Here is a 25,240-nt window from a genome sequence, read left to right on the forward strand (position 1 = left end):
GTCTCTTCAACATTTTAAAATTTACATTAAAAAATACTGACAGGCCACCACTATGGGGTGTAAAGAGCTCAAAAGGACAGCCTACAACTGCTGCAGCACTCAGGAAAACAGGAAAAAGCCTGAAGATTTGTGTAAACCACTGGCTCCAGTCTGCCACTGGCAACAAGATTGTGACTATACGTCTAAACTGGCCCCTACTACCTCTAGGAACCTGAGGGCCATCTGAGAATTCCCAGTCAGTCTTCTTTGATTGACCTTGTATGACCCTTAACAAGCTATGTCAGTTACCCACGATTCTACTGATACATATCTATGCAAAAATGCCCTAGGGAGAGGTGAAATAGAGCACTAGGCTGACCATTTTCAGTTCTCACCGGCCTCCAATTCTTGTTGCAATGGAGCCTAAATAAAATCCCCATTTGGCGATGATGCACCATGATGATCTGAACTTAAGCTACTTCAGAGCAAACATTTCCATCTAATATCTGGGATGGAAACAAACCTAAATCCCAAGAGTGAGAGAATAATTTACTAACTGACTGCACCACTTAGATAGCAACACTTCAAAGGAAAGATGACTGAAAATTACTGAATCGTTGCAAGTTTCTATGAAAGTACCTCCCAAGCATCATCTCGTAACTATATCAAAAGCATAATTAAACTATTAGCAGAATGAGTTTATTTTTGGCATTGGCAAAAAGAAACAATTTGACTGAATGGAGCCAATTCAAACTCTTGATGATATCCTATGTCTGATGACATCATGTCTGATGTCTGTGTGATATGTTTCTGAAACAATAGTGTTGAGTTGAGCAGACAAAATACAGATGCCACATGCAACTCAACCTCCGGTTTAAGGAGTATAAAATATTAAGGGGTAGTTAACTTCAGTCAAGTGGTTGAGTGGAGAGGAATTTTTAAAGAAAATGAATTGCATTGATAAATTCAGTTACAAAACTATGTTGGTTTATCATAATAAGCTCTAAAAAGTGGGTGTAATTAAAAATAAATATTTGGAATGCAACCTCATTTAATTTCATTTCCTTTGTTTAGTTTTATTTGTTTCCCTCTTCTGTATTTCTTCAAATCGGTGAAACCCAGATGATATCAATTCAATCCACAAAATTGTTACAGTCAACTGCAGTATTGGTGGGTTACATTTGTTACTTAGCAATGCTACAATTTGCTTTTGCAATTTGAATTTGTTCACATTTTTAAAAATTCAGTCCCTGTTAGGTTTTAGTAGGAATGGAGTTTTCAACGAAATAATAGGGAATGGTTCCAAGATAACAAAGTGTGGGGGTGGATGAACACAGCAGGCCAAGCAGCATCTCAGGAGCACAAAAGCTGACGTTTCGGGCCTTGATCCTTCATCAGAAAAGGTGTTATCTTGGATTCTCCAGCATCTGCAGTTCCCATTATCTCTGAGGGAATGGTTCCAGCCATTTCAATACAGTTTTGGACAATGATACAACGTGCAGTTATCATGACTAATTGATAAGCTAACTGCTGGCATTATGCAAGTCCTTTAACTATAGATTTTAAAGAACTTCAGACTGTATTACAAATTATTTATCTAAATATTTTAAGAGGCATGTAATTAATTCTCACTAATTTTATTTAACATGTTTAGGTTTATTTGACTATGGTAAAAAAATTTTTTTTTCAGAGAATTCCAAAACATAAATAGAGCTTTACTACTGAACCAAATAGAGTAGTTGTTGGAAATCTGAAATGAAAACTGTGTTGGAGATACTCAGGCAGCATCTGTGGAGAGTGACATTAAAGCAGAGTAGGCAGAGCTGCATGTCAGCACAATGAGAAATCCTCAGTGCAGTTGATTCCATGGAATTGCCTGTGGAATTGAAACTTCTGATGGTCAATTCCCTCCGTTTCAGCACCCTCCAAGAAAGTCCCTTGAAGTCAGAGAATTTTGGAGAGTCCCAACTCATTTAAGCTTGAAAGATACCCAGGAAAAGTTAGAAAATTGAAAACCCATTCTAATTCCTGGATAACTATTAAACTAAAACCTCAACTCACCATGGACCTTTCCCAAAGACAATTCTGGGAAGAAGTTGGGAGCAGGCTGCGCAGGGTCCTTTCCAACTCTCATCTGGAATTGGAAAAGTGTATGTATTTTGCTTTTAATTTCCATCCCACTGTTATGCTCATCTGGTCCATCACTGAATTCTCCCTTCATTTCCTCAACTTCTCTGCTTCTATTTCTGGGAATAGTTGATCTCCAATATCCACGACAAAACCCCATCTCCCACAGTTACCTTGACCATACAGCCTCACACCCTGCTTCCTGTAAATACTCTCCCATTCTCCCAATTCCTCTATCTCTGCTGCATCTGTTCCAATGGTGCCAACATCAACAAGGGGACCTCCGCAATGTCTACCTTCTTCCTCAACCCAGAATTCCCCACCACCATGATTGACAGAGCCCTCAGCTGTGTCCAAATCATCTCCTGCACTTCTGCCCTGAACCCTTCTCTTCCTCTCAACAACAATAGGGTCCCCCTCATCCTCACTAACCATCCCACCAGCAGTCATATTCAAAGGATTATCAGGTTCCATTTTAGCTACCTCCGGCAGGATGCCAGCACCAGATGCACATTCTCCTCCCCATCAGCATTCTGCAGGGACTGTTACCTCCCAGACACTTTGGTCTTCTCTTTCTCCAATTCCAACACCTCACCAAATACCACAGTACCTTCCCATGAAATCACAGAAGGTGTAACACCTACCTGTTTATTTCTATCTTCCTCCAAGGCACATGCAAGGTGAAGTAGCGATTTAGCTGTATTTTACTCAATTTAGTCAAATGTATTTGCTCTCACAATGTGGTCTTCTCCACTTTGGGGAGACAAAATGGTTGATTGCTTTGCAGAAAACCTACAATCTGTCCAGAGAAATAACCCTAGGCTTCAGTTGTCTGCCATTTCAACACATCACTGTGTTCCATGGCCAATACCTCTATCTCAGACTTGCTGTAGTGCTCCAGCAAAACTCAGCACAAGCTTGAAGAACAGCATCTCAATTTCCACTTGGGAAAATTACAGCCTTCTGGACTCAATGTTGAGTTCAATAATTTTAGGGCTTGAACATGTTCTTCCATGTCCTTACCCCAACCCCCACACAACAGGCCCTGTCATCATATAGGGTGCTATCACAAACAACACATTGTCAGCCACTAAAGGCCCTGATTAGCAGCTTTTCATTTTCCCCTGCTGATCTTTACCCATTCAATTGTCTGCCCAAGTGTTTCGTTCTCTCCGGGCTCCATCTCCATCTATTGTTGACTTCTCCCCCTCTCCCAATGCATTTTCAGCATATATACAAACATTTTCCTAGCAACTGAAGAATGGTCACAGGACCCAAAATTTTAAGTCTGCTTTCTCTCCATAGATGCTACTGGACCTGCTGAGTTTTTCCAGTAATTTTTGTAGAAATGTAACAGGTTTGGTGCTGCCTCAGTTGTTGAACCTGCTGTAGCTTTCAGCAAATGGCACAGAAGTTATCAATTCTAATTGTTACAAAAATTCAATCATAAATACTGATCCTCCAACTTGGTTAATATGTGCACAATATGTATGAGTTATCAATTCAGCGAACAAACTAAAGTGGTTGATAAATTCTTTAATATATCACAAATTCTACTTCGTATGAATTGCAATCCCTGTGATCAAGTATCACCCTCATATCACAATAATATGATTATGCAGATTACCAATCAATATACATTTATACAGTCAGCACAATAAATATCAGCAACTGTTGACCCTCACACTCCTGGCCAATACCCTATCTAATCACTAACTTCTGCTTTGCCTTTCCCAGTCCTCTACTACAGTTACTTTCACTCATTTTCTAACTGTTCATTGTACCCCCCCAGTCAGCATTTAACACTTAACTGTGAGGTATTGTTGGCATCACAGCAGCCAGACCTCCAAATCTTTTTATAAAATACTGTGATGCCAGGAATCTGAAAGAAAATCAGAAAGTGCTGGAGAAACTCACTAAGACTGGTGACATCTGTGCAGAGAGAAAGAGGATTAATCTATCAAGTCCGGCATGAATCTTCCTCAGAACTGAGAGGTTGGGAAAAATGCTGTTTTTATGCTATAGATATAGGGGAGGGAAGAGTAGGTGGAAAAAATTGTGAGGGAGCCCAGAGCAAAAACCCATGACAGTGCTAATGGTGGTGCAGGAAAGTCAGGTGTAAAATGGGTGTACATGATAGGAGTGGAAAGGAGAAATAGGTCCACTCTCCTGAGAAAAAAGTCAACAAGACACAGCAGGTAGTTGCACCACTTTGATATCAAAGACACATTGCCCTCCTCAGGGTCTCCAGCTCTGCCCTAATCCACAGGAAGAGTCATGCCGGACTTGAAAATTTAATCCTCTTTCTCTCTGCATAGATGTCACCAGTCTTAGTGAGTTTCTCCAGCACTTTCTGGTTTTATTTCAGATTCTAACTGAAGTCCCATCTTTCATATTTAAAATCTAAGTTTACAGGGAAATCGAAGATATACAACACTCTTTAAGCAGTTCCTGCCACATTCTGACATCCACATTCAGTATCACGTTCCAAAGCATGCACACTCTTTAAACCTCTATCTATCAGCACCACTATATACTATTTCAAATCCACCCCAGTCCTAAGTTCCATTTCATTCTTCATCTCATTCAATGCTCTTACAAGACCACATCTGCAGCAAGTGCTGGTTGCTGGAAGAACTCCGGATCAGAGTAAATGATCTGGAATCTGAGCTTCAAACTCTGCTGCACATCTGGGAGGGGGAGAGTTACCTGGGCACTTTGTTTCAGGAGGCAGTCACACCTGGTAGATTAAATAACTCAAATTCAGAAAGTGTTCAGGGACAAGGTGTGACTGTAAGTGAGGCAGGTAGGGGGATTCAGAGTTCAGGAGTGCAGGAGGCTCAGCCCTTGACCTTGACCAACAGGTATGAGATTCTTGTTCCCCGTACGGATGAGGAAAAGGACTGTGGACAGGATGAGCCAGCTGACCACAGCACCGTGGTGCAGAAGGTCAGTCAAGAGGGGGGAGCAAAAAGACAGGTAGCTGTTATAGGATACTCTATTATTAGGGGGACAGATAGTATCCTATGCAAGCCGGATCGGGAGTCCTGCGTGGTGTGTTGCCTACCTGGTGCCAGGGTACGGGACATCTCCGACTGGATTGAAAGGATATTGGAGTGGGGGGGGGGGGTAGGATCCAGTTGTTGTGGTCCACGTTGGGACTAACAATATAGGCAAAGCGAGGGTAGAGGGCCTGTTCAGGGATTATGAAGCACTAGGAAAGAAATTGAAGTACAGGTCCTCAAGGGTCATAATCTCCGAATTACTGCCTGAGACACGTGCTAATTGGCATAGGGAAAAGAAAGTTAGGGAAGTAAACACGTGGCAAAGGGATTGGTGTGGGAAAGAGGGATTCCATTTCATGGGGCATTGGCATCAGTTTTGGAACTGGGGGATCTGTATCGTTGGGACAGTCTCCACCTGAACCAATCTGGAACCAGTGTTCTAGCGAAAAGGATAAATAGGGTGGTCAGTAGGACTTTAAACTTCTGAGTCGGGGGGAAGGGAAAGTGAAAGAGATAGGGAGTATGGAGTTAAATGGAAAGATAAGCAACAGGATAGCATGTGTACAGGTGGGTTTAAGCTCGAGGCAGACTAGGAATACAGCAAAAAGGAAGGATAGCTTAAGACATCTTGGGATTTCCAACCTCTCTAATAATGATAAGAAAGTTAGCATTAAGGCACTTTATCTAAATGCTCATAGTATTCACAACAAAGCAGATGAATCAACAGCACAAATCCTCTTGAACGATTATGATGTTGTAGGCATCACAGAGACATTGTTGCAGGGAGTTCAGGGCTGGCAGTTAAACATCCAAGGATTCACAACATATCGAAAAGACAAGGAGGTGGGCAGAGGGGGTGGGGTTGCCTTGTTAGTTAAGAATGAAATTAAATCTACGGCACTGAATGATATAGGGTCCGAAGATGTGGAGTTTGTGTGGGTGGAATTGAGGAACCACAAAGGCAAAAAACCTATAATGGGAGTTACGTACAGACCTCCTAACAGTGATCAGGACCAGGGGCACAAGATGCACCGAGAAATAGATACGGCATGTCAGAAAGGCAAGGTCACGGTGATCATGGGGGACTTCAATATGCAGGTGGATTGGGTCAATAATGTTGACGGTGGATCCAAAGAAAGGGAATTCATGGAATGTTTGCAGGTTGGCTTTTTGGAACAGCTTGTGATGGAGCCCACAAGGGAGCAGGCTATTCTGGACTTAGTGCTATGTAATGAGCCTGACTTTACAAAAGACCTTAAAGTAAGAGAACACTTAGGAGGCAGCGATCATAATGTGGTAGAGTTCAGTCTGCAGTTTGAAAGAGAGAAGGCAAAATCGGATGTAATGGTGTTACAGTTAAATAAAGGTAATTACAAGGGCATGAGAGGGGAATTGACGAAAATCGACTGGAAGCAGAGCCTAGTGGGGAAGACAGTAGACCAACAATGGCAGGAGTTTCTGGGTGTAATTGAGGACACAGAACAGAGGTTCATCCCAAAGAAAAGAAAGATTATCCGGGGTGGGACGAGACAGCTATGGCTGACAAAGGAAGTCAGGAAATATATCAAAGAAAAAGAGACAGCCTATAAAGTGGCCAAGACCACTGGGAAATCAGAATATTGGGAAGGCTACAAAAACAAACAGAGGATAACAAAGAGAGCAATACGGAAGGAGAGGATCAAATATGAAGGTAGGCTAGCTAGTAATATTTGAAATGATAGTAAAAGCTTCTTTCAATTCATAAGAAACAAACGAGAGGCAAAAGTAGATATTGGGCCGCTCCAAATTGATGCTGAAAGGCTAGTGATGGGAGATAAGGAAATAGCTGAAGAACTTAATAAGTACTTTGCGTCAGTCTTCACAGTGGAAGACATGAGTAGTATGCCAACAATTAGGGAGAGCCAGGGGGCAGAGTTGAGCATGGTAGGCATTACAAAAGAGAAAATGCTACAAAAGCTAAAAGGTCTAAAAATTGATAAATCTCCTGGCCCCAATGGGCTACATCCTAGAGTTCTGAGGGAGGTGGCTGAGGAAATAGCGGAGGCTTTGGTCGTGATCTTTCAAAAGTCACTGGAGTCAGGGAAAGTCCCAGATGATTGGAAAATTGCTGTTGTAACCCCCTTGTTTAAGAAAGGATCAAGGCAAAAGACAGAAAATTATAGGCCGATTAGCCTAACCTCGGTAGTTGGTAAAATTCTAGAATCCATTGTCAAGGAGATTTCTAAATTCCTGGAAGCGGAGGGTCAGATTAGAACAAGTCAGCATGGATTTAGTAAGGGGAGATCATGCCTGACAAACCTGTTAGAATTCTTTGAAGAGGTAACAAGTATGTTAGACCAGGGAAACCCAGTAGATGTTATATATCTAGACTTCCAAAAGGCCTTTGGTATGGTGCCTCACGGGAGGCTGCTGAGCAAGGTGAGGGCCCATGGTGTTCGAGGTGAGCTACTGGCTTGGATTGAGGGTTGGCTGTCTGACAGAAGGCAGAGAGTTGGGATTAAAGGCTCTTTTTCGGCATGGCAACCAGTGACGAGTGGTGTCCCGCAGGGTTCAGTGTTGGGGCCGCAGCTGTTCACCTTATATATTAATGATCTAGATGAAGAGACTGGGGGCATTCTGGTGAAGTTTGCCGATGATAAGAAGATAGGTGGACAGGCAGGTAGTACTGAGGAGGTGGGGAAGCTGCAGAAAGATTTAGACAGTTTAGGAGAGTGGTCCAGGAAATGGCTGATGAAATTCAATGTGAGTAAATGTGAGGTTTTGCACTTTGAAAAAAAGAATACAGGCATGGACTATTTTCTAAACAGTGAGAAAATTCACAAAGCTGAAGTACAAAGGGATCTGGGAGTGTTGGTCCACGATTCTCTAAAGGTTAACTTGCAGGTAGAGTCCGTAATTAAGAAAGCAAATGTAATGTTGTCGGTTATCTCAAGAGGGTTGGAATATAAAAGCAGCGATGTGTTTCTGAGGCTTTATAAAGCTCTAGTTAGGCCCCATTTAGAATACTGTGTCCAATTTTGGGCCCCACACCACAAGAAGGACATACTAGCCCTGGACCGTGTCCAGCGGAGATTCACACAGATGATCCCTGGAATGCTAGGTTTAACGTATGATGAATGGCTCAGGATCCTGGGATTGTGCTCATTAGAGTTTAGAAGGTTGAGGGGAGATCTAATAGAAACTTACAAGATAATGTACGGTTTAGAAGGGGTGGATGCTAGGAAGTTGTTTCCGTTAGGCGGGGAGACTAGGGCCCGTGGGCACAGCCTTAAGATTAGAGGGGGTATATTTAAAACGGAAATGAGGAGCATTTCTTCAGCCAGAGAGTGGTGGGCCTGTGGAATTCATTGCCACGGAGTGCAGTAGAGGCCGGGGCGTTGGATGCCTTCAAGGCAGAGATCGACAAATTCTTGATCTTAGAAGGAATCAAGGGCTACGAGGAGAGTGCAGCGAAGTGGAGTTGAAATGCCCATCAGCCATGATTTAAATGGCAGAGTGGACTCGATGGGCCGAATGGCCTTACTTCCACTTCTATGTCTTATGGTCTTATGGTCTTGAGAGACATACTCTTACAAGTATTTTTTTCTCTCCCTTTAGGACGTTAAGGAATGCAATTGTCAAAAGCTCAGAAGTACTCCTGCCCCTCCAGAATCTTCCTCCCTTTCTCTACCTCCAACTCCATTTCTTCTTTTAATCCCTCCTCTTGCCGTGTGTTTACTAAAACTTCTGATCTTCCCCTCTCTGATGCTGAGCGCAGATCACTCAAAGGACTTATCCCTTTACACCCAACCTCAATGAATTTAAGGCACATCATGACATTCCTTCATCACCTTTATCTCAATGCCCACTCTCTGAACAGGAGTTGTCTTCATGATACACAAACATTTTTATCTGTCTCCAATACTCCGCTAGACCTTTCCCTCTGGACTTATATCTACATTTGATCTCTTCATCAAGAACTCTTGAAGTGACATTGGATACCTTAATTTCTCACCCCTCATATTTAAATCCTTCTCCCTTTGAATATGCCGCATTACGTTCTCTCAAGTTGAACCCTGACCTTGTTAATAAACCTATCAATAACGCTGATGTCAATTTCTACCATGCAGAGGCTGAGTGCCAACGCTCAACACTTCCTTGTATGGTCCCCTGGATCATGAATGCCACCACTCAACATCAAACTGTTATTTCCAGCATTGCCAATGACCTCATCTACTCTGCTGATCTTCCAATCTCCACTGCATAAACCTACACAGCCTACTTCTACCTCTCTCCCAAAATTTACAAATAGGACTACCATGGCAGACACATTGTTTCACACAATTCCCACCCCATGGAACTTATTTCTTCCTATCTTGACACTATTTTTCAGCCCTTGTTCAGTTTCTTCCCACTTATATTCATGGCTCTCTGATGCTTTACACTGGATCCACAATTTCCATCTTTCTGACCTGAACCATCTCCTTGTCACCATGGATGTACAATCCTTCTATACATCCACTCCCATCAGGATGGTCTGAAATTCTCCAATACTTCTGTTAAAATAAATGAATAAAACAGTCTCCATCCACCAGCTCCCTCCTTCGTTTGGCTGAGTTCATTCCCACTTTGAAATCAGCTAAAGCAAAACTTGTTCAACATTTTCACATGAAACATATGACCACTGTTGATACAACAACTATTAGAGGCCTGGAATACCTGAGCAATGGCATAATGAGAGGTGCAGAGCCGGGGTGTCGGTAGCAAGGATAGGTGAATAATTCTCAACAGGTCAGCTCTTTCCCAGTGATGACTTCCATAATTTGCCTTTGAATAAGGAGCAGACCCTGGCACCACTCCCCATCAGCCCAGGGAGCCACAAGCAGACAATGTACACTTAAATGGTCTCCGCATAGGGAGCCTTCATGCCACCGCTGAATTAATACCAGAGGTGGTGTGAAAAGGCCCTGAAGTGGACATTAGTTTGCCAGTGAGGCCTCAGTTGGTGGGAGTTATAAGGCTACCTACAAACCTTCCCACTAAAAAAATGATCAAGGTGGAGCAAAAGAGAGATAGCGAGAGAGAGAGATTTAAATATTCTTGTATTTCCCAGAATATAAGGTTGGAGACAATGACTAACAACACCTTTCTGGGACATCCTATGCTTGTCGCATTACCAGAGGGAAAGATTGTAGGGACTTGTCACAGAAATACGCAATTAAATTTTGGGCCAGTTTTGTGTTGAAATACAGAACCTTGCAGCAGATTAGTGTTCAGAAACCAAGAGTGCTTTCTGATTTGGAGTCACTAAGCAGGAATGCAATGAGACTCATGCTCAAACTAAGGATTCTACAATCATGAGGGGTTGAAGGAGAGTCAGAGAATGTTACCATGCCAGATATTAGTGAAAGAAACCCATGATAGCTTAAAACTCAGAAAACAGTGGGTGCATTAAAGAGAATTGAAATGAATTGATGAATATTGTGGGGCTTGGTCCAGAAGAAGTGAAAGAACACTCAAGATGAGAGCATAATTTTATTTCAGGTTTCTCTTAAAGCCTGATCATTGCCATCCTTACTAACGCATTCATTATCTTTTAAACACATGTTGACATATGAGACCTTCAGAAATCATGGATATCCTCAATAATTATCAAACATCTACTGAAGCTAAAAACACAATACTTAAGCAAAACATAAATATTCTGGACACTACAGTATTTAAATTGCACATGGCAACAAAAGTTATTCTGCATTTTTTTTTAAATAATAGATACACCTTCACAGATAAAAAGCTATCACTTAACACTCAGCTGACAGAATTCCATCACATATTTACAAAGCGAGAAAATTTCAATCAAGTGGTTACTACCCTTTCTACTGTATCACAGATCTCAATCTCAGATTTAAACCTAACAGTTGACTGAGCGTATTGTACCTCCTAAACAAATGCATTCTTAAACTAGAGATTCCATTTTCATTTGCAAGTAATTAATGACTTCTGTAATTTCAAGATTTCCAGGCTTCTCATTAGTAATGTTCCTTTGTTGACACATTTAAATTTATTCTGTATGTTACAACTATCTTCCCTCAGTTCTGTAGGCTCCATTTCACTCCCACCCCCTTTTGCGCCACCTTGCCATCCCACCACCTTGCACTTACCCATATCTCCCACAACTAATGAAGTTCCACTCATTTCCCCTTCCCCAGTTCCTGCACTCTCCCATCTCCCCTGTCCCCTCCCATCTCATTAACCCACTTATACCCCATCTCTCCACAGACCCCTTGTGCACCTATCTGTCCCTCCACCCTTCTTGCATGGCATCATTCCCCACCCAGTTGCACCCACTCTCTTCTTCCCACCAGCCCACTCCCTCTATTATGGCCTCCTACTAAAATCGCACCCACCCAGCCCCCACCCCTCCAAGTTGGCCAAGCCAGCTATGTGAATGTGGTAGTATGACATTTTGGCTGCTATGCATTACACTGTCGGTGAGGAACAACAGTGATTGGCCAACACTCGTCAGGGTGCACTGTAATCTTTTAAAGGTGGCTCATGGAGAAGGGATGCTAGACTTCTAACTGGGAATCGCATAGAATCCCTGCAGTGTGGAAACAGGCCATTTGGCCCAACAAGTCCACACCGTCCCTCTGAGAAGCATCCCACCCCGACTCCCTGACCCCTGCATTTCCCTATGCCTAACCCAAACATCCCTGGGCACTATGGACAATTTAGCATGACCAATCCACCTAGCCTGCACATCTTTGGGTGTGGGAGGAAACCCACGCAGACACAGGGAGAATGTGCAAAGTCCATACAAACAGTCAACAGGAATTGAACCTGGGTCCCTGGCGCTGTGAGGCAGCAGTGTTAGCTAAAGAGCCACTTTGCCACATGGTCTGAGAACAATGTGTGGTAAAATAGGGCCAGAATTGATGTGAGGGATGCTAATAGGAGCAAGGTGGTAGTTAATGAGGTACAGTTGGTCAGCTAAAGCAGGGAAATATCATTAGGCCTAGTGTTGGGCATCTTTGGCGGGGGGGGATACCCTAGTGGTATTATCACTAGACTGTCAATCCAGAGACCCAGATAGCATTCTGGGGTAACGAAGTGTAGAGCTGGATGAACACAGCAGGCCAAGCAGTATCTTAGGAGCACAAAAGCTGAAGTTTCGGGCCTAGACCATTCATCAGAAAAGGGGGAAGAGCAGAGGGTTCTCAAATAAATAGGGAGAGAGGAGGAGGTGGATCGAAGGTGGGTAGAGGAGAAGATAGGTGAAGAGGAGACAGACAAGTTAAAGAGGCAGGAATGGAGCCAGTAGAGGTGAGTGTAGGTGGGGAGGTAGGGAGGGGATAGGTCAGTCCAGGGAGGACAGACAGGTCAAGGGGGCGGGACGTGGTTAGTAGGAAGGAAATGGAGGTGTGGCTTGAGGTGGGAGGAGGGGATAGGTGAGAGGAAGAACAGGTTAGGGAGGCGGGGATAAGCTGGGCTGGTTTTGAGATGCAGTGGGGGGGAGGGGAGATTTTGAAGCTGGTGAAATCCACATTGATGCCTTTGTGCTGCAGGGTTCCCAAGCGGAATATGAGTTGCTGTTCCTGCAACCTTCGGGTGGCATCATTGTGACACTGCAGGAGGCCCAGGATGGACATGTCGTCTAAGGAAATGGGAGGGAGAGTTAAAATGGCTCGCAACTGGGAGGTGCAGTTGTTTATTGCGTAGGTGTTCTGCAAAGCGGTCCCCAAGCCTCCGTTCAGTTTCCCCAATGTAGAGGAGGCCACAACGAGTACAGCACATGCAGTATACCACATTGGCACATGTGCAGGTGAACATCTGCTTGATGTGGAAAGTCATCTTGGGGCCTGGGATGGGGGTAAAGGAGGAGGTATGGGGGCAGGTGTAGCACTTCCTGCGGTTGCAGGGGAATGTGCTGGGTGTGGTGGGTTGGAGGAGAGTGTGGAGTGGACAAGGGAGTCCCAGAGAGAGTGGTCTCTCCGGAAAGCAGGCAAGGGTAGGGATGGAAAAATGTCTTTGGTTGTGGGGTGGGATTGCAGATGGCAGAGGTGTCGGAGGACGATGCGTTGGATCCGGAGGTTTGTGGGGCGGTATGTGAGGACGAGGGGGATTCTCTTTTGGTGGTTATTGCGGGGGCAGGGTGTGAGGGATGAGTTACAGGAAATGCAGGAGTCACGGTCGAGGGTGTTCTCGAGCACTGCGGGGGGTTGGGGTTGTGGTCCTTGAAAAACGAGGACATCTGAGATGTATGGGAGTGGAATGCCTCATCCTGGGAGCAGATGCGGCGGAGGCAAAGGAATTGGGAATAGGGGAAGGCATTTTTGCAGGAAGGTGGGTGGGAGGTGGTGTATTCTAGGTAGCTAAGGGAGTCCGTGGGCTTGAAATGGATATCATTCCAGGGCGCAGGTTTTAATTCCGCCACAGCATATGATGGATTTTGAATTCAATAAAATATCTGGAACTAAGAATCTAATGATGATCATAAATCCATTGTTGATTGTTGGAAAAACACACCTGGTTCACTAAGATAATAAAGTGTGAAGCTGGATGAACACAGCAGGCCAAGCAGCATCTCAGGAGCAAAGATGAAGGGTCTAGGCCCGAAACGTCAGCTTTTGTGCTCCTGAGATGCTGCTTTGCCTGCTGTGTTCATCTGCAGTTCCCATTATCCCTGGTTCACTAATGTCCTTTAAGGAAGGAAACTGCCATCCTTACCTTGTCTGCCCTACAGACCCACAGCAATGTGGTTGACTCTGAACTGCCCTCTGGGCAATTCGGAATGGTCATAAATGCTGCCTAGCCAGCAATGCCCTCATCTCGTTTATGAATAAAGATAAAGGAACTCTGATGCAACTCACGTTCAGCCAAAAATATGTATGATTCAGCCCACAGTGTTCAAACAGCAATTTGGTTTATTTTACACTTATACAGTTTAGGTTTTTATTTCAAACATGGAATATCGTGGCATAATTCTTTTGGTTAATGGCTGGGTGTTTGCATTTCATTTTAAAATGTAGTGGTCTCCATGGATCACAAAAGAAAAGGAAAATGCAGGAAATGCTCAGCATGTGAATCTTTCAAATCAATGGCCTTTCAAAGTGATAAGGCATCAAACTAAAATGTCACCACTGAATTTTCCCAGTACTTTTTGTGTTTTGTTATATGTGTTGAAATATTGTTTAAATGTAAGTAACAAATAGCTGATATATATGTATGTGAAAAAATATGCTTTTTATTTTCCAGTGAAAAATACTTAAATGGGGAAGAAACTTCTCCACCAGTATCCATGGAATTAAAAGTGCCTTTTTGTATATAAACAGGTTAAAGTGAGGCATAAACTCACTAGGAAAAAAGTAATTCCTTGCACATCATTATCAAGTGACAGTACCAAGTATTCCCAGGTCAGATATACTGTAGAGGTGTCAAACATAACACGAGGCTTCATCGCATTATTCCTAAAGTGTATTTCAACAGCAAATGCAGAGGCAAGCTTGTTATAATCACTTGCATGACACTTCCCAGTACTAATAATACTTATTCATGTGGCCTTGCAGCATGTAGATTTGTTAATTGATGTAGAATCTGAAAGACAGTTCTGGCCTACTGGATTATTGTCCACTGACAACTGAAATAACGCTGCCTAAATCACTTGCAACCATAATAGCTATCATAAATAATTACTGCAGCTGCTCACATTTTCTCCATTTATCTCACACATCTCTAAGTATGTTGAATACAAGTCACATCAGCAACGAGGGTTTAGAAATTGCCAATTAAATATCTACCTAACTAGTGCATTTATATTTTGTGTAATCAATATTGCAAAGACCCAAGTTGGTACTTCTTTTTAAACTCTGTACACATACCTTAGGTTAATGGTTAACGTTTGCTCATCTGATTTCAGCAGATCACCTACAGCAAATGTAGCAGAGCCCAGGAAGCTTCGCTGCAATGCAGAAAAGAAAGTCTTCATTACTTTCAAAATCCATAAACATGACAGCTTCATTGCAATGTCTGTAAATCTGTCTTAACTTACAAGATAGCCTGAGTGTAGGAGGAAACAGCTGGATAGATCCATTATCCTGTAGAATTCACCAGGAGATCACTGACAGTTATCAATAACACTAAGCTTTATTATTTTCTTGACAGCAGGCTTCTTCATTAAAACCCAATACAAACTTATATGGTACAACACTAAATAAGTAATAGAATTTTAATATTTTGTTTGGATGGAGCAAAGATAAAGATAATGTAAAAACAGGTAAGATGTTTATATAAAAAAAAGTTATCATGGAATCTCTAGTGTGGAAACAGGCCATTCGGCCTAACAAGTCTACTCCACCCCTCCGAAGAGCATCCCACCCAGATCCATTCCCCTACTCTTGCATTCCCCTGTCTAATCCACCTAACCTAAACTTCCCTGGGCACTATGCACAATTTAGCATAGCCAACTCACTACCCTGAACATCTTTAGACTATTGAGATTATCTAGAATTGAGCTATCACATCATCGATCTAGAAAGTAAGAGAACTGTGTTTTTCAGTCTTAGACATCAATTTTCTTCACTAGCCTCTCTTTGTCTCCAAGTGCTGGATTCCTTGAAGTACTTTCTCCACAGCTGCTGGTATACCCCAATACTTCAATGACTGCTCCTCGACCACAAGTAAATTTTCAATTTGGGAAACCATTGCTGCCAATTTGCATCTTGAACCCAGCAAGTGGATCTACCTTCCATTAGGTGTCTACGTATCAGGATGAGAAATGAGATATTTTCCTAAAGGCCAGTGACAATGTCTACGCTTAGAACAATTTTCTCAGCAGAGAATGAGATTTGAACCAGGAACTCCCTTAGTCTGCATTCTGCAGATACTCACTGATTAATAATCTGAGCTATCAGGCTTACATTCTTCAAGTAACAGATTTCCCCACAGAGCTTCAATATTCTGGCTCATATTGACAGATAAACCTCAAGTAGTTATTTTTCCATTGGAAGCACGCCTCATATATTGGTAAGTGAGCCTCAGGTGACATTGTAGAAAATATGCATTGTCTGCATGAACTGTCAACTTCACTGAAGGTAACAGAACAGATTAGTTACCGGTTCAAGCTTTGTGAAATTCAGCAATACTCCACAGCAACAGCATGGTTTAGACCATTGTCTTGAACTAAGTTGACACTCAACATTGCTCATGCAAAAGTTAATGCATCATATCCTACGTATTAAAAGCTTATATAGAAGGTTGCAGTTCTTGCTTTTGAACTCCATACTGTTCAAAACTAATCAAGATTTGAAAAAAAAAATCCTATCTGCAATTTCAGATTGACATGGCTGCTCTGTTACTAATTTACATGATTATAACTGAGGCAGAATCACAAGTATTACAATGAAGATTATGTGGAGATCAATATTATTTTTCTCTTATTTATCACATTTTTTGGTTTGGAACTGTTTGAGAACTGAAATTTAAACAACAGCCGGTTTTAACAGGATGAAAACAAAGACATATGTTTTCTGTTAGGGACTGGCCTGGAAAGATAATGCAACTGAATTACTGATCTAAGGAGATTGCTGATGATCAGCACTGAGCTGCTGCTACTCTCAGGCTGGCAACTGGTTGGATGGCCAAATGGTCAATCAAGAGAGAACCTGCTCTGAGATAATGGGACCTGCAGATGCTGGAGAATCCAAGACAACAAAATGTGAGGCTGGACGAACACAGCAGGCCAAGCAGCATCTCAGGAGCACAAAAGCTGACGTTTCGGGCCTAGACCCTTCATCAGAGAGAGGGATGGGGTGAGGGTTCTGGAATAAATAGGGAGAGAGGGGGAGGCGGACCGAAGATGGAGAGAAAAGAAGATAGGTGGAGAGAGTATAGGTGGAGAGGTAGGGAGGGGATAGGTCAGTCCAGGGGAGACAGACAGGTCAAGGAGGCGGGATGAGGTTAGTACGTGGATGGGGGTGCGGCTTGGGGTGGGAGGAAGGGATGGGTGAGAGGAAGAACAGGTTAGGGAGGCGGAGACAGGTTGGACTGGTTTTGGGATGCAGTGGGTGGAGAGGAAGAGCTGGGCTGGTTGTGTGGTGCAGTGGGGGGAGGGGACGAACTGGGCTGGTTTAGGGATGCAGTTGGGGAAGGGGAGATTTTGAAACTGGTGAAGTCCACATTGATACCATTGGGCTGCAGGGTTCCCAAGCGGAATATGAGTTGCTGTTCCTGCAACCTTCGGGTGGCATCACTGTGGCACTGCAGGAGGCCCATGATGGACATGTCATCTAAAGAATGGGAGGGGGAGTGGAAATGGTTGGCGACTGGGAGGTGCAGTTGTTTATTGTGAACTGAGCGGAGGTGTTCTGCAAAGCGGTCTCCAAGCCTCTGCTTGGTTTCCCCAATGTAGAGGGAGCCACACCGGGTACAGTGGATGCAGTATACCACATTGGCAGATGTGCAGGTGAACCTCTGCTTAATGTGGAATGTCATCTTGGGGCTGGGATAGGGGTGAGGGAGGAGGTGTGGGGGCTCCTATGCGCGTCTGGCCTTTTCTCTCCTTTGTTTTCTTTCCTTTTAGCAGTCCCCGCACAGCAGGAGGGAAAACAAGTCCCTGAGCAGCATGAGGAGAAACAGGTTACGGTGTAGCACGGGGCGAGGGGGGAGCAAGCCCTGGAGCAACAGGGAGGAAAGAGAGTCCTGGTGCAGCACATGGAAAAGTGATTCCCAGTGCAGCCTGAGGGAAAGTGAGTCCCAATGCAGCGTGAGTGGAACGAGAGATGCAGCAGAGCGGGGGAAAGCAAGTCCCAGTGCAACATGGGGAGAAGCAAGTCCCAGTGTAGCATGGGGGAAATGAGACTTGGAACAGCACAAGGGGAAGCAAGTCCCACTGCAACGTAAAATACCTTGGTGCAGCTGAGTATCGGTACAGAGCAGACTGGACGCTTGGAGCAGAGTGGATCAGTTGTTGGACTGGGATCTGGTGTGGGCAGTCAGACCACATGCTCACTGCAATGGCTGCTGCAATGTAATGTCTACATGAAACTGTTTACTGGACTGTAATGTCAATCCTTTAACGATGTTACAAATATCTTATTTCTACTTAGTGTCTAAAAAATAAGTTAATGCTAGTCCTTCTCCTTTTATTCCTCTTTGTATTCAAGATTTGTATCTAGGCACTTTTACCTAAGATGGTGCCATTAGACATAGCCATTGTAAAAACTTTTCATTATACTACTATACTTCTGTATCAGAATACACATGACAATAAAAGATATTCTATACTATAGTAATTTAGCAAGCCCAAAAATGATCGTAGTTAGTTTACATTTTTAGGTGCTGGCACCTCAGTAACAGCTTTAACTTTTGAAAGTGACTTGTGTAATGCCTGAGCATCAATGACTTGGCCTAAATATTCAATGGAAGAATTTTTTTAAAAATTGCATTTGTCTTTCCTCTCTCTTAGGCTATAATCTTTAAGACCCTGCGGAGTACCATCCAAATTGTGGAGTTTTTTTTTCATTTCTCCTAAACTATCTAGTGACTAAACTATCATCCAGGTAACACTCGGCTTCTTCCAAACCACTTAGAATTTGATCCATGGCATGCTGGAATAGTGCAGATACAGATGTGGCTCCAAATGACAGTCTCATGTATTTGAATTATCCTTTATATGTTACAATATTCATATACTTCTGTAACTCAGGATCTACACTCATCTTGAGATAGGCTTGACTAAGGTCAGTTTTACTGTAAAGCTGACCTCCAGATGGTCCAACAAAAAGGTAATCAATTAAAGGTAAAGGATACTGCTTAGCACACAATACCAGAATAATAGTAACTTTAAAATCAGCACAGAAGCGCACCAATCCATCTTTCTTCATCACTGCTATAATAGACATGGCCCTATACATGGCACAGATTTATGGATTCAATGACTCACGTCTTGACCAGACTCTCAAATTCTGCCTTGACATTTGGTCTGATTTCATTAGATACAGTATAAGGCTTGCAACATTTTGTTTGATTCTCATCCTTGATTTTTAATTTCACAGAGATCTTTTCCATGCTTCCCAGATCCACATTGAAAACAATGGTGTTTTGTTTTTCAGATTTTGTGATAGATCAGTCTCAGAATCTGACAATTGATTTACTTCAGCACTGTTGAGTTTGATTTTCTCCAACCATGTCTGGAATAAAGTCTGTAAGATTTCCTTTGACAACGTCTGGACAATTCTTCAGTCTGACTGTATATTTGAATAATCACTTTGATACAACACCTGAAAGGCATCACTTCACCTCCATATGATCTTAGTGTAATTGTTGAGTGGTACACAGCAGCATGACTAATTGGAGATAACAAGGTGTAGAGCTGGATGAACACAGCAGACCAAGCAGCATCGGAGGAACAGAAAAGCTGACATTTCGGGCGTAGACACTTCTTCAGAAAATAAAAGACTAATCTGCTGCTTAAACACACTTACAGGCATCAATGAAATCAGCACTTTAGTGTCCACCTCCATTAATACTGATTTGCTGTTTAATGTATTGGAACCCAGTAGTGGATTGTAACACCGGCAAAGGCCAGTATGTTTAATAACAGCTCGTCTTTGTACTAAGCATCTGGCCATTCTTCATGCCCTTTATTTCAATGCAGACCTTTCTCCTCCTTCTCATCAGTTTCTGAACTTTTACTTTATGCCATTTACATTCCTTCCTCAAATATATCCATTCAATGAGCTCTTTTTTGCTGCAGTTTCTGCATATACCTTCTTCATACCAGCAATTTTCTGCTGTATGACCAATTTTTCCACACTCATGGGAGCTTTGAGTTCCTATCGATGGTCTTCTCTCAGCTGCCATTTTATGAATTATCATGCTCGAGCTTAGTAGTTGAGCTTTGTTGGCTGCTAGCTTAATTAAGGTCGCTATTTCCTGTGCTTCCTTTAAGACTAGGTTCCTTTCCATCAACAATCTTTCCTGGATTGCTTAACATTTCAAACTACATACCCACCTGTCTCTGATAGCAACATTTAAATTTTTAATGAAATTGCAGAATTCTGCTAACCTCTTTAAAATTGCCACAAATCAGGAAATCGATTCACTGTCCTGATCGTTGCATTTGTGCAATCTGAACCTTTCAGAAATCACCAATGGATTTACTGAAAAATAGCTCTGTAGATTTCTATTGTTTCTTCGTGGGTTTTGGAAGCCAACTTCTCTGGCCATACCAGACTCCTTAGGGGGTTAAAAGATTTAATCTCCATTACATACAGAAACACAGGGACAACTGTACCTGCTTCAAATTTGTCAGCCCACACAAAATAATGGAATGCCTCTGTGTAGGTGGTTAAGCTTTCTATTTTCATCACACGATTTCACAGTGCAAAAGGTTTTCTGCCATTTTTTCTTAAATGGGAAGGGCCTAGCAAGATGTCCCATAAAACATTTAAGCACTATCTCACTTCTTACTGTTTAAAACAAGGAACACCTGGGACTGCCCATTTCTTTCCAAGTCTACAACCCGAGTTCAAAACATTACCCTCTCTGTAGGCTGTTGTTCTTCACAGTGGTCCTTCAGGATGGAGCACACAGCAAGTTTCTTCTGCGTTCTTTCCTCTTTCCTAGGGTGAGCTTTTTAAAGCAGTTTTTATCCTCATCAATTTTTTTTTCTTGCGTTATGCTCCAATAAGGACTGAGAAGCCAAAGCATTGAACAGCAGGAGTTTTATTTCAAAGGCGTTTACTCAATAGGTAGCGAGGTTGGATCAAGTTGTTTCCACCCAATATGGCCAATGACATCATTGTTGTGTCACATGATCAGACTCAAACTAACAACCACCGCACTTACACAAATACAAAACAGTGGGCACAACATTATAGGAAAGATGTGATTGCATTGGAGAGAGTGAAGAAATGATTGGCAATAATGGTTCCAGGAATGAGAAAATTCAGTTGTGAGGATAATTTGAAGAATTCGGGACTGTTCTTACTGGAAAGAAGGAAGTTAGAGGAGACTTGATACAGGTTTTCAAAATTATGAACAGGCTGGATACAGTAGATAGGGCAAAGCTAATCCTGATTGGAAAAGGAACAAGAATGAGAGGGCAAGGATTTAAAGTGATGTACAAAATAAGCAAAGGTGATTCAAGAAAAACCTTTTCACATTGTAAGTAGTTAGGGTATGGAAATATGGTGGAGACAGATTCAATTGAAGCATTCAAGATGTTATTAATGATTATTTAAATAGAAATATTGTGGAAGGGTATGGGAAAAACCTTGAGATTGGCACTAGGCCATGTTGTTCATCTGAACTGCCAGTTTTAACCGGTCCCTTAACATACCCATATCCTTCTTGTAGACTGTTTTAAGCTGAACTTAACACTTCCTTGGCCCAGTCTGAATGGCTTTGAATTTTTTGGAGTGATTTCCACTATGAAGCTGAATGCATTTTCTTACTGTATCTGATCAATGTTGCTTCATCGACTACCTAGTTCACCTGTAAGGTATCCACCAAGTCTGATTCTAACCCTGTCTTAACATGTACTGTCCACATAACAATTTTCTACTCAGCAGATATCTGCCGAAAGACTGACATCTCTTGCATCCACACAATCTTTGGAAGGTCCACTGTGCACCCAGACAAGTGTTGGTAATCCAGTGTTCCCCCCTCCATCAATGATATCATGGTGTAGCAGCCTCAGAGCCACACTGATCATGGCACATTGCTGTCATAGGTTGACACTCCCTTGCACATATAACTCCATCGTCGAACTCTAGTTGCTGTTTAACCACCACACCGCGTACTATTCCTGTCCAATGCTCCATCACATCTGAACATCTAAATCACCACTACCCCATCCCCAGTGCCCTCTCTAGATCCCTAGCTTGTCATTTTCTAGTTTGGGAACATCACACAGATACAAGCATTTGGACAAATTCAAATGTGAGTTTTTATTTAGTAAAAGTGAATGCAAACAAAAAACCTGACTGGACAATGGAAACCAGGCTTTGGCATCATGAAAAACAACTATTTTACAATCCACGATGGTTTGCTGCACCCAGCTCCTATGTATTGGAAATGAATGTCAGTGAACGTCTGTCGAGCTTGTGGCGTTAGATGCACCTGAGCTCTATCATAGACAAGGATAGCTTCCTCTTTCCTGATACTCGTCATCCTCCTCAAAAGACTGCTCCCACTCCCCTAATTCCTTAGTATTTAGTATGTCGCCTCATTGTCTACTCCAATTGTCCAGTGTACAGCACACCAGGGTAATGTAGCACATTCTCTCCAGACCGTGAAGTGAAACAGTAGAAATCTATCTTCGGCCATGCTATCCTCTCCTCCTGTTCAAAATAGGTGCATTATATCTACCGAAACAGCTGTGGACGCTTTAAATCAGAAACAGAAATAAAGGTGGCTGGAAAAGTTCAGCAGGTCTAGAAACATCTGTGAAGAGAAATCAGAATTAATGCTTCAAGTCCATTGATCTTTCCTCAGAACTAGAAAAATGTTGGTTTATATGCAGAAGATAGGGTGGGGAATGGGATAATGAGTAAATGATAGGTTGGGATAGAGCCCAAAGAAAGTGAAGAACAGTGAGTTTTGAGAAGATTTGTAGCTCAGGTTGAGGTTCTGGATGTGAGCAGCGTTAGAAGCAACACTGAAAGACAACGAACTCACAGAAGAAACCCAGCAAACCATCAGACAGACAGTCGCACCAACACTAAGCAGGAAAAAGGAAGAAAACACACTCAATACACAAGAAAGGAAAGCCCTAAAAGGACTCAAAAAAGATAAAAACATCGTTATCCTACCTGCAGACAAAGGACGCTTGACAGTCATCCTAAACCGAACAGACGACATTGAGAAAGCGAATGCACTGCTTGCAGATACAGACACTTACCAACAGGTGGTGATAGACCCACCCCACAACTAGAGAACCGAATCACAGCCTTACTCAAAAAACTTCAAAAATCTGGAGAATTAAACAAGAGAGACTTCCAAAAAATGAAACCAGATGGATCCAACACACCACACTTCTACGGACTACCAAAAATTCACAAACCAGGAGCCCCCCTCAGACCCATAGTGTCGCTAACTGGAACACCAACCTACAGATTAGCCAAGGAACTACACCAAAGACTAAAACACCTAGTAGAAGACTCCCACCACTCCATTCGCTCCACCCAAGAATTCCTGAACACCAAAGACACCAAGATAGAAGAGGATGACATAATGGTCTCCTTTGATGTAACAGCCCTGTTCACATCCATCAACATCAACCGGGCCAAAGAAACACTGACTACACTATTAGAAGAGCTGAAGACACATACACCAGACACCACCAACCTCATCAGCAAGGACAACATCAAGCTAGTGGACCTATGCCTCACCACCCACTTCACTTTCAATAACAAAACCTACAGACAAACCAACAGTACACCCATGGGATCTCCAATATCCAGGGTTCTTAGCAGAGGCAGTAATGCAGAGACTCGAACAGACAGCTCTGCCAATCATCCAACCCAAACTTTGGGTCCACTATGTGGACGACACCTTTGTCATCACTAAACAAAACAAATTAGAGGAAACCTTCAAGACCATCAATAATACCCTGACTGGCATAACATTCACAAAAGAGGAGGAAAACAACAACAAACTGCCATTCCTAGATGTCACAGTAGAGCGAACAGCCAATGGAGAACTTCAAACCAGCGTCTACAGGAAAACAACACATACAGACCAAATACTGAACTACAGGAGCAACCATCCCAACACCCACAAACGAAGCTGCATTAGAACATTATTCCAACAAGCCACCACACACTGCAGCACAAAGGAACTACGCAGAGCAGAAGAAAATCACCTATACAGCGTATTCAAAAAGAATGGGTACCCTATGAACACAGTCCGCCGATTTCTCAGCAACAAACCCAAACAAACAGACAAAATGGGCTCAGAAACCATAACCACTCTCCCCTACATCAAAGACATTTCCGAAATGACTGCCAGACTACTCGGACCCCTTGGCATCAGGGTCGCCCACAAATCCACCAACACACTAAAACATCAGCTAATGAACTTAAAAGACCCTATACAGACAACAAACAAAACCAACGTCATCTACAAAATACCTTGCAAGAACTGTGACAAACACTACATTGGACAAACTGGCAGAAAGCTAGCCACCAGGATACATGAACATCAACTAGCCACAAAACGACATGACCCACTATCACTCGTATCCTTACATACAGATGAGGAAGGACACCACTTTGATTGGGACAACACATCCATCCTAGGACAAGCCAAACAGAGACATGCACGAGAATTCCTAGAAGCATGGCATTCCAACCGGAACTCCATCAACAAACACATTGATTTGGAACCAATCTACCATCCCCTGAGAAAAAGAACCGGAAATGACATCACCAACACAGGAAATGACATCACCAACCCAAGGAAACCTAACCAGATAAATATAAAGCGGGACATAACACCAGCGCTTTGTTGGAGGCTCACTGTTGATGTTACCTAGAATGGTGACTGATTGCCTGGGAACAAACCTTCCAGCTCAGTGAACCAGCTTACATCCGGAACAAAATAAAGACCCACTCCTTTGTGGACCGAGAGGAGGAGAGCGCTGTGTTGGAGGTGGAAGGAAGACGTCGGGTTGGCTGTGCACCCTTGCAACCGGTGGATCTTAATGCTGGCTTCGGCCTAACGCTGGTTCAGGGGAGCAGCCAACCTGCAACGATGGCTGCGGCAAGTGCTCATGCCCCAGGTCAGGGGGTCCGGAACACCATCCGTGTTTCCGTGAAGAATGTGGATGAAGGTGCACCTGTGGACCGCACCTTCTTCGTGAAGAGGGTCCTATTCGACTGTTGTGGGTTCGCTGCTGCGGACATTTACTGCCTGCAGGATTTCCCTGGAGGAGGTTTTTACGATGTAACCTTCAGGAGTGCCAAGCTTTGCGAGCGCTTCCTGGAGGTTTTCAAGGAGAAAAGAGGTGAGGGCCCCCTCTCTGTATTGACCGCTGTCCCGCTGTTCGTGATGCCAGCGCAGAGGAGCCGTATGGTGACTGTACACATGTACAACCCGCATGTGCCAGCAGTTGATGTCCTGACCTTCCTTGGAAGGTACGTGAAGGT

The 25,240-nt window shown here is 43.1% G+C and overlaps 1 protein-coding gene across 9 annotated transcripts in view; it reads right to left on the bottom strand.

Moving 5' to 3' along the window:
- Nucleotides 1-25,240, bottom strand: part of inpp4b (inositol polyphosphate-4-phosphatase type II B) — a 698,832-nt gene that overhangs the window by 274,975 nt on the left and 398,617 nt on the right. For 8 of the 9 annotated variants that reach the window (XR_009443252.1, XM_048533451.2, XM_048533444.2 and 5 more), the window contains one exon: nt 14,969-15,048. The exons of the other annotated variant lie outside the window; for it this stretch is intronic. Coding sequence is in view for 5 of the 8 variants with exons in the window: in XM_048533451.2 (XP_048389408.2) it covers nt 14,969-15,048 (80 nt within the window). In the remaining 3 variants the exon portion in view is untranslated. The remainder of the gene's footprint in view (nt 1-14,968; nt 15,049-25,240) is intronic. 9 annotated transcript variants of the gene reach the window in all.

This window comes from Stegostoma tigrinum, chromosome 1 (genome assembly GCF_030684315.1).
Source record: "Stegostoma tigrinum isolate sSteTig4 chromosome 1, sSteTig4.hap1, whole genome shotgun sequence".
Classification (NCBI taxonomy): domain Eukaryota; kingdom Metazoa; phylum Chordata; class Chondrichthyes; order Orectolobiformes; family Stegostomatidae; genus Stegostoma; species Stegostoma tigrinum.